Source organism: Melitaea cinxia, chromosome 2, assembly GCF_905220565.1.
Source record: "Melitaea cinxia chromosome 2, ilMelCinx1.1, whole genome shotgun sequence".
Classification (NCBI taxonomy): domain Eukaryota; kingdom Metazoa; phylum Arthropoda; class Insecta; order Lepidoptera; family Nymphalidae; genus Melitaea; species Melitaea cinxia.
In genome coordinates this window covers 3,689,403-3,700,693 of record NC_059395.1, presented here as the reverse complement: position 1 = coordinate 3,700,693, position 11,291 = coordinate 3,689,403, and the positions used below count along the sequence as shown (strand labels likewise).

The window sequence follows — 11,291 nt, the reverse complement described above, 5'->3', positions numbered from 1 at the left end:
GATAGTTCGTATTATTTTATCTCTAACAAAAACACCAATAATTGTGTTTGCTGGCAAACGAAAAAAAAAAAGACTTCAATTACATCGACAAGTAATATAACGTAGGTAGAGAAAAAATAGTCAAGTAAATACGCATTATCAAAGATTACTCCAAAAGTTGTAATCAGATCTCGATGAAATTTAAATGTGACCACATGATAAACGTGATGTGCTGTGTGGCTACGGCACTAAAGAATTTAGCCACCCCCTCTCTTCCCGTGGGTGTCGTAAGAGGCGACTAAGGGATAACAAGGTTCCACAACCATCTTAGAACTTAAGAAGCCGACCGATGGCGGGATAACCATCCAACTGCTGGCTTTGAAATAAACAGGCCGAAGACGGGCAGCAGCGTCTTTGGTGCGACAAAGCCTACTGGCTTGCTGGGCTGCGGTCACCAACCCGCCTGCCCAGCGTGGTGACTATGGGCAAAACACATGAGTTCACGTTATTTTTGGCGTAAACTTGTGGAGGCCTATGTCCAGCAGTGGACTGTATAGGCTGTAATGATGATGATGATGATGACATGATAAACATCGGCCTTCGATTAAATTAAAAAGCATCAAAATCGGTACATCCAGTAAAAAGTTATGAGGATTTTCAAGGGTTTCCATCGATTTCTCTGGGATCCCATCATCAGTTCCTGGTTTTCTTTTCATGGTACCATACCTGAGATATCTTCTTTCCAACGAAAAAAGAAACGACGAAGTTATCTCCGAACATACATAAAAAAAGAAAAATAACAATATATACACCTAATAGCGATCGTTACTCGTGGTAGGGAATATATTCGCCAACCTATTTATGTATGTTTTATAAACCGATTTTGATAATTCTTTTTTTGTTGGAAAGGTGATATCCTTAGTTTACATTTATGATATTTAAATTTCATCGAGATCTGATTACAGCTTTGGGAGTAATCTTTGATAATGCGTATTTACTTGACTATTTTTTCGTCTACCTACGCTGTATTACTTGTCGATGTAATTGAAGTCGGTTTTTTTTGTTTGCCAGCAAACACAATTATACTTATTAGGGTTTTGAATGCACATAACATAAAGAAATATCCCAGCGTTTACGGAAATTTTATATGGTAAATTAATTTAATAGGAGGTTAGTACGTATTACTGAAATTACATCAAATGACTTGAGAAACATGATACGCTTCATTGGGAGCGAGCTTTGCGTGCCAGTCTGGTAGTCAAAGAGGTCATGAATTGTTGTGATATAATGATTATACACTACTATAATGGCTACGTAATATAATCAATTTCTCCGCGAGCGAAGCCGCGGGTAGCCGTTAGTCACTTATATTATCATGAATAGATTGCTCTTATTATAAAATATATTAATATTTTTTTAAAAATATAAATTAGTAATTCTTAAACGGAACATATCATAAAGTTTTTGAGTTTTTACTATAGATAAAAAGTATCCACTGTCCAAGATTGTAGTACCAATATAATTAATGCCAAGTTTCATTCAAATTCGTTGAGTAGTTCATTATTTCTACTGACTTAAAATTGTGCGTTCTATATTTCTGGTTTACAAATACTAGGGACGACTATTTTAGCTATAAAAAATATATTAATGACAGTAACTCCATACTAACAAGCAACATCCCGCGCGGTCATTAGTGATTACGTTTAATGGCTATTTAATTATTTTGTTGTTCTTTTTTCTAACGATTTCGTTAAATAGTTGACACAAGAACAAAGTAAATATACTAAGTGTATCTATTGTATTTATTTACATACGAGTACATCGCCATAAATTTAAAAAGTAGTACCTGGATCTTACAGAAGATCACAGCTAAAAAATACTGTTTTCAAGCAGTGTTGTGATCCTGTTGGTGAGTAAGGTGACCAGAGCTCCTGCGAGGTATTGCGGGTAGGGTCGGTATCGCGCTTTCAATATTTTTGGTGTTGCAGGCGCTTATAACCTACGGTAATCGCTTACCATCATGTGAGCCGTACCACCGTTGTTTTCAAACCTAGTAGTACCTATAAAAAAATAATAAAAAAGGATATTTGAGATAGTATTAATTTTTTTTATATTAGAATGACAAAGAAGCGTACGATCTGCCTGATGGTCAGCGGTTGCCGTAGCCTAGTAGGTACCTATATCCTATATGTATGCCGTAGCCTGCAACACCGGGAACATTGCAAGCGCGATGCCGAATCTACCTTCGCTATCGACACACGGTATTCAGATTAGAATTTAGCATAATTTGTAATACCTATGTCATTCATCTATTTTTTTACTGAGTTAGGGCACAGCAGGATGTCATCACTACAGACTATCGCAGTCCACTGCTGGACATAGGCCTCAACAAGTTAGTGCCAAAAATGGCGTGAACTCATGTGTTTTGCCCATTGTCATCACGCTGGGCAGGCGGGTTGGTGACCGCAGGGCTGACTTTGTCGCACCGAAGACGCTGCTGCCCGTCTTCGGCCTGTGTATTTCAAAGCCAGCAGTTGGATGGTTATCCCGCCATCGGTCGGCTTTTTAAGTTCCAAGGTGGAAGTTGAACTGTGTTTTCCCTTAGTCGCCACTTACGACACCTACGGGAAGAGAGGAGGTGGCTATATTCTTTACTGCCGCAACTACACAGCAGGATATGTCCTGTTCAAAATCTGGAGCAGCCCGATTGGGAAGGTACCGCGACCTTACAGAAGATCACAGCTAAATATTGCGGTTTGCAAGCAATCAGTGATGTGTCCTTGTTGTGTACGGTCTGCACCCGCTTGCGATGCTTCTTGTGTTGTAGGTAGCTTTAAGCTACGGTAATCGTTTACTATAAAGTGTCAAAATTCCCCAAAATCAATTACATCGACCGGTAATACAACGTAGATGAAAAAATAGTCAGTTAATACGCATTATCAGCGATAACTTAAAAAGTACTTGTTAGATCTCAATCAAATTTAAATGGGACCACATAACGCGCCTTTCGAGTTAAAAAAAATATCGAAATTGGTCCACCCAATCAAAAGTTCTGAGGTAACAAAAAAAACAAAAAATAATAATAAAGTCGAATTGAGAACCTCCTCCTTTTTTGACATCGTTTAAAAATGTGTTAATCATCTCATATAATTATTACTTCGACTTTTTGATTAAAGAATGTTCACTAAAACATTACATTGAAAAACAGCGCCAGTACTTCAATATTTAAACAAGAGAGTGGTCCTAAACAGTAATGATTAATTTAAGATTGTCGCGGCCTAATTGCACTTGTGGGCCGTGGCGCTTTATACTCTCTTTACATTATTGATTCCATCGGCTGCCTCAAATGGCGCAGTTAGCAGTTACCATCCTGCTGTCCGTTTTAGGGTTGTAGTTTTCCATGTCGGGTTATGGCGGACTATTATTATACAAGTTCGTATTATATACATATACTTACTAGCTGTGCCTGTCCGCGTGGAATTTAATAAAAAAGTTATTGTTCAGATCGCAGAGTTATAAAATAAATAAATTCCTAAAATAAAAGTAGCCTAACTTACTTCTTATTACATCAGCTATCTGAGTGAAAGTCTCGTCAAAATCGGTTCAGCCGTTTCAGAGATTAGCAGGAACAAACAGACAGACAGACAGACAAAAATTTGCTAAAAGCAGCAGTGCGTATATATAAATAGAAATAACTCAAAAAGTACTATTCTGATTCCTATGAAATTGAAATGGAACCACATGTTTAAAAAAAGAATGGTCGTAATCGGTCTACCCAGTAAAAAGTTCTGAGGCAACACACATAAATAACAGTCGAATTGTTAACCTACTCCGTTTTTGAAGTAGATTAAAAAGAAACAGTCAATAACGCATATTTTAAATTTTCATATCCTTATCCATAGCATTTTAATGTGATAAATGGTTAAAAAAAAAAAAAAAAACGTTTTGTCACTGTCATTACAAAATGTTATTAGATACGTTTCATTATTGCTTTATAAAATACTTTTTTTGCTAATTAAGGGAAATGAAGGTTATGCAATTTTTAGAGCTCAACAAGTAAAATGTAATTCGTTTAATTTTGTAATTATTTATACTAACCAGGTTAAAGAACATAAATAGTCATCATTTTTTGTCAGTTGGAGGTACGTAAAGTGTAGGCATATTATAGATAGTTCAACTTATCGTCAGCTGTGCGCGCGATTCTTGTGTGCGTTGAGATTATAGAGACACAACAAATGTGTGTGCGTGACAAGTGGTACATTTAGACTTAAAAGTGCACTTTAGTATAAGAAAGTCCAATTATTATTTAAAAAATATATTTTATTTTATTTATCGGCTTACCAACTAAAGACATATAATAATTTAATTCTACAGTTTTAAACATTAATAATGGCGTTTGATTACCATTATATGCCATTAAAAATATGCCTATAGGTAATAAAAATAATATATCATAAGTTTTTATCCGTTTGATACCGTCATCAGTCAAATAGCGTTATCGGAAACCGGTGAAACAGGTCCTTGAAATATTAAACTTTGTTTAGCCTGTGTTTTGATGAGATGATTCGTATGTAAAGATTTTAGTAGCAAAATCACTAAAAGTGCTCAAAATATGGAGCAGCCCGACTGGGGTAGTACCTCGACCTTACAGAAGATCACAGCTAAATAATACTGCTTCCAAGCAGTATTGTGTTCCTGTTGGTAAGGTGACCAGAGCTCCTGGGGGATTGGGGATTGGGTCGGCAACGCGCTTGCGATGCTTCTGGTGTTGCAGGCGTCTATAAGCTACGGTAATCGCTTACCATCAGGTGAGCCGTACGCTTGTTTGCCGACCTAATGACATAAAAAAAAAAAAAACTAATGAGTATATAAAGATCTTAGTGACTAAATTCACTAATGAGCACAACATCGGTGAGCACATAAAGGGCTTTGAATTTAAGTCACCCATGAGTACATAAAGAGATTTATATTTAAATCATCATTGAGCATACGTTAATATTATGTTGCTCACGTCATATTTGGTTGACCCATTGTTTAGGCTGTTTGGCTAAGTATGTAGAGGGGTCATTTGTATCATGAGCAAGTGTTGTGCATGTGAAAAAAATTTAAATATGCTGGTTCGTGTTGTTAAAATACGTCGCGCTTGTGAGGTGACAGGCTTATGGAAGGATTCTATTTAAAATTAAGTTCCATTGTTTAATTAATTTTTAATGACGATTTGTTAATATTATCTATAACATACACACACGGTCGTGTGTTCAAAAGGTAACAACTTAATGCTTTTGTTAAATGTCAATTAATGGATATTAAAATAATAATACAAGTATAAATAAATAAATGTATTACACCCAGACTCGAGGCGGGAATCGAACCGACAAGCTCCGGAGCAGAACAAAGAAGGATTCATTAAATATAATATGTTTTAGTACAAAAATAAGTTTTTAAAAGACATTTCTAAGGAATTACTTTACATTCAATTTAATTCGCCTGTCGCTTTTATCATTGTAGTATTTTTAAAACTTCGATTTAAAGAAAATTGTATTCTCAGAAAATTACTTGAATTTGAATTCTTATGTGTATTATTTTTGCAAGCTTTGTAAATATGCGATCTTTGCGATTTTAGGCAGTAAAGACAACTACTGCAATGCTTTGCTTTTTTTATTTACCATTAAACCATGAAATCATAGCTGATGCAACAAAATTCTTCCAAACTGGTCAAACAGTTTGACTGCGGAATCAGTAGTCTCCATACATTATAAATTTTAAGTCAGAAATAGGCACAAATATAGTAATATGAGAACAGGTATCTGCGCAATTTATACTTAAACATATTTTTATTGGTCTCCTGTTGGATATCCTTGGGTAGGCCATTCAGCAAGTATGGTATTCGTTTTTTAAGGTTTAATTTCTTCTTCTAAAATCTTGAATGAATAAATAAATCAATGAATCACCTTAATCTTAATTTAATTTAGGAATAAGTTATGCATAAATCTTTTCATATTTTCTTACTTCCGTTTGGGAATTCGTTAACATTTTAAAACTGATGACAAAGAAACATTTTTTTTAAATATTTTTTTAACCAATATTTATTCAAAATACTCGAGTGTAGTTCTGATTAAATTCTGTCTCACAATAAATTCCTCTTCTTTTTAAGTTAACTGAGTGTTAGAAAGCTCGAGGCAAAGTTGTAATTGTTATAAATTATTTTCCGCTTTCGAGTCGAGAGTAGATTGCGTTTAAAATATTTCATCACCGGCTTGTATAATGATATATAATATAATATAGCTGTATGATAAGAGAAAATCGCTGGTATCAATCACTTGTCATGCAATAAAGGTTAGCAGTAGTAGATTTGTGGGTAGCCAAATAAGTAGTAACGACTAAAATTTCGTTTTCTACTTAAAGTATACGTACTCACTAAAGGTATACTTTTAAAAATCCATTGTTAACGACCAATAAAATTGCAGCATTTGTAGCGCAAAAAATGAAAACTTTTGTTAAACTTACTAGAGCCCTCAGACCACCTTAATCCGGTTCTGTCGCAATATACGTCCTTAGTAGACGTCTACTAAATATAAACAACTCTTCTAACAAATTATATCTTTACAGACTACAGGTTTACCTAATTATTTTATGCATATACAGATAATATCGTTACAATGTGATATTTGTTATGCTGTCCATATGTCACTAAAAATATACATTTTTTTAAATAAGTATCATTTTTATGTTTATTTTAAAATAATATACTATTTGCTTTTCAGTATTACTATCTTATTATACATATTTAAATATTTCGATAAGCCCGCGTGGCGCCGTAATTTCGTGTCGGCCGGCGAATAGTCGATAAAGAGATGGTCGTTTGCTTTTGCCGCATTGCTGTTAAGCATTTCTCACTTGTGAGACTTACTAAACCGTTATTTTTAGCTTTTTACGAAGCTCTGTGACGCACGGTACATATAAAATTACACCATTGATTGAAAACTTTCTATCAATTGTTGTTGTTTTTGCTGTGTTGAAGCAGGGTGTGACGATAATAGCGAAACTATTTAACTAATACTTTCGTTACATTGAACTATTATTACTAAACTAATAATAACCCAATGTTTCGTTATAGATTTTTATATCGTTTAAAAACCATATTTTTTAATATCAATAAATTTTTAATACCATAAGATTAATTTAAATTCATTATTTATATTACAATTTACAACTCTAAAAAATTCATACCTCATAAACAACTAGGTTTAATAGGTATGACTAATTTGTATTGAGTTTAATTAACCATAGTCAAAACCTTATTGAAAAGTTATCTTACCTTTTCATGATACAAAACAAATACTTCAGTAAAGCAATTTGTACTCTGTACCCTTACAATTAGGTTTAAATTATAACGTTTACAAATACCAGTACTGCATTTCACATGAGCATATGGCAGTTCACATTCGTACCGGGGCATCGCACGGTCGCGCCATGTGCTTGCGTCCACATTTAGAAACATAGAAACTTTGTTGTAATTTCGTTAGTGACAAAGGATTGTAAATTGTTATAAAAGCTACGTGTGTGGATATTGAATGAAATTATCTACCAAAATGGTAAGTTGGCCTGCTCCTGTTTTGTGCTAAATTTAGTTTGGTGTTTATTCAAAAATCGTAACTATTTTCGACGTAATCGCATTTAATTTAATAAAACTATAGGGTACGTTACGAAACTTACGAATAGTAATGTACTCTGACGGTCTTTCATGAATGATTCGTACGCTTATTACTAATGATTACAATGAACATATTTATTTTATCTGACAAAATATAAGGACATGCGTTTATTGCATACATATATTATTATGAGTTTATTAAAATAATTTTATTTTTTAACCGACTTCCAAAAAAGGAGGAGGTTCTCAATTCGACTGTATTTTTTTTTATGTATGTTACATCAGAACTTTTGACCGGGTGGACCGATTTCGACAATTTTTTTTAATCGAAAGGTGGTGTGTGTCAATTGGTGCCATTTAAATTTATTTGAGATCTAACAACTACTTTTCGAGTTATATCTAATAATGCGTTTTTACTTGACGCTTTTTTCGTCGACCTACGTTGTATTATACCACATAACTTTCTACTGGATATACCGATTTGGATAATTCTTTTTTTGTTAGAAAGGGGATATCGCTAGTTTAGTACCATGATAAGGAAACCAGGATTCACCAGGATTGTGTTTGCAGACAAACGAAAAAAAAACGACTTCAATTACATCGACAAGTAATACAACGTAGATCGACGAAAAAATAGTCAAGTAACTACGCGTTATCAAAGATTACTCAATAAGTAGTTATCAGATCTCGATAAAATTTAAATGTGACCACATGATGAACATGAGCTTTTCATTAAATTAAAAATTATCAAAATCGAAACACCCAGTAAAAAGTTATTGCGGATTTTCGAGAAATTCCCTCGATTACTCTTGGATCCCATCATCAGATCCTGGTTTCCTTATCATGGTACCACACTTACACTTTATCCCCCTTTCCAACAAAAAAAGAATTATCAAAATCGGTTTATAAACGACGCAGTTATCCTCGAACATACATAAAAAAAATATATATCAGTCGAATTGAGTAACCTCCTCCTTTTTTAAAGTCGGTTAAAAAGCTTAGGGCTTGTTTCACCGGTTGTGAAATTTATCCGGCATATAATTTATGAACAGACTTTTCTAGCAGGAGGTAGAAAAGGTCATGAGGACTTTTTTCTCCTCAATAAACAACAACTTTTAGATTCATATTGGCGAATAGAAATAGTTCACAAAAATTGTGAAATGGCATAAAAGAATAATATATAAAAAACGTTTATCTGTTGTATACCCTCATCTCATTATTATAATATTATTGACAAATTATAAAATAATTGAATTAGAAAACATAAAGTAAAAAGAGTAACGGCACGACGTTTCTTCGATTTGTCGATTTTTTTTTTTGTATCGGACCATGATCTTTCAGTCAAGGGACGACTAATGATTAATTAGGGTTTTTGCTCGAGATGTCTCGAGAAATGTTTCTTTATTAGAAATGAAAAAAAGTTGGGAGGAACTGCTTAAAATATGGAGCAGCCCGACTGGGGTAGTACCACGACCTTACAGAAGACACAGCTAAATAATACTGCTTGCAGCAGTGTTTTGTTTCTGTGGTGAGCAAGGTGATCAGAGCTCCTGGGTGGGATTGGGAATAGGGTCGGTAACGCACTTGCGATGCTTCTAGTGTTGCAGGCGTCTATAGGCTTTGGTAATCGCTTACCATCAGGTGAGTCGTACACTGGTTTGCCGATGTATATATACATATACAGGTTAAAAAAATGAACTTTGAATATTTTGTCAGTACTTTCACACTTTTCGTTATATGCATCGATGCAATATTTAAATTTAAATGCCGTCAGAGAAAGCGAGTGCACAAGTCACGTTGTGTTTCACCTTTTTATCTTTTTGACTTGTTAGTTGTATGAGGTTACAATTAGAAACAATTACATACAGACCCGATTCCTAAGTATATAAAAAAAAAAAAACTATTATAATTTCTAACGACCCGTTAAAAGTTCTAAACATCATCGTCGTCGAATATAAATGAGACAAACGAATAGTTTGGTAAATGTAAGAACCAGGCAAAAGATGATCGTATAAAATAATTCATTTTAACTATAAAGTACCTACTTTTTCAACACTTTTAAATTTTAATTGAGGTTTGAATCTCGACCGCACGGACAATCTCCTTAGTGATTTCTCCAGTCTACAGGTCTTTGACGATATCATACAAGCACTTTTGGAAGACGTTAATTCAAAATAAACCTCTTAGACTAAATATAGCCTTTATATTGTCAAGTATATAGTATTGTATAATATATTATGGTATATTATCTCTGGATCAAAGCGATGGGGTCATAGTTTTATGTATTTCGTGTCACGGTCGCTCACGCTTCGCTCGGTTGGATCGATGTGTTCAATCCTTCAGTGTCCTACTAAAAGCCGGTATTGATATCCGGCGTATAGCAAAATATAGAAACTTGTAAGTAAACACATACTTTTTTTATCGTCTCCTTTTATTTAATGAGTATTGGTTTTTGTTAAAAAAATAAATTGAAAATAAAGAAATAAATTTAGATGTTCGTTGGATATAGTCACTTCATTTTAAAATATTTTTTTATGTATGTTTAATTTGTCATTGTGTCTGTAATGTAAGAATTAGATAAAAGTAAACAATTAAAAATTCAGTAAATTAAATTCAATATGTGTATTCTATAATACATCACATAATAGAGATTAATACATGGACAGAGAAAAATACAGATTATTACACGTGCTTAACGTCAAAAAAAAGAAATTAAGGTTGCAAAAATATCAAGCAATAAAATAAAAATGTACATCTTGACATTAGGTATATTACAAATTTAGCTAATGTATCTTCTTGTTATCACCAACCTTCACAATATTTATTTAACACAAAATCTTAATGTCTCTGTAAACATTACCTTCCTATTATATCATCAGCTTTATTAAATATTACAAGAAATAAAAATTAAGTAATGTACTAAGTGGAGGCCGAGAGCAAATAAGGCTGGGGTAAGAAAAAAATTCGCAGTACTCTTTTAAAATTTAATGTCATATATACAAGAAAATAAAGCAATAGTATGGCCCTGAAATGATCAGGACAAACACGACACATATCATTGCAGTTTTACATTTGGAATTAAAAATTTGATACAATTACTTATTTTTCGATCGCCCTATCGAGAAATAAGCTATTCATGCTAAACCATTTTTTGTTCATCTCTTCAGAGAAAGAGCGTTGTTTACTTCGTCATAGTTTCTTTCTTGTCTACGCAATCTAAATATTAATGAAGTATCATCAGCAAACAACACAATCTCATGCTTCTTCTCCACTAAATATGGTTGTTGATGTATATTAGAAATAAGAATAGACCAAGAATTGGGCCTTGTGGCACTCCCTTATGAGACCCAGCCAACTTACATTTACTTCAACCCTTTGATCTATGATTAAGATAAGTACTAAGAGGTTTTAGTGCGGTATTTTTAATGCCATATTAACTGAGTTTTCTGATGAAGACAGTCAAATGCCTTGGATAAATCACAGAAACCTAAAGCAACTCGTGACTCTTCCCATGCATTGACTACCAAAGTAAAAAGCTCTACACCAGCATGAATTGTTGAACGTCCTCTAATAAAAGCGAATTGCTTGGTATATAAAGTTTATTTCTTGTGAAATGATTTAACTGCTGACCAAGAATCAATTTTTTTAAATACTTTAT

General features: G+C 33.6%; 1 protein-coding gene across 1 annotated transcript in view; it reads left to right on the top strand.

The window, feature by feature from the left end:
• Window positions 1–7,420: 7,420 nt before the first annotated feature.
• LOC123663041 (organic cation transporter protein-like) overlaps window positions 7,421–11,291 on the top strand; it is a 61,806-nt gene continuing 57,935 nt past the window's right edge. Inside the window, exon 1 of the mRNA XM_045597784.1 lies at window positions 7,421–7,574. Within this exon, the coding sequence (XP_045453740.1) occupies window positions 7,554–7,574 (21 nt within the window). The 5' untranslated portion in view covers window positions 7,421–7,553. The remainder of the gene's footprint in view (window positions 7,575–11,291) is intronic.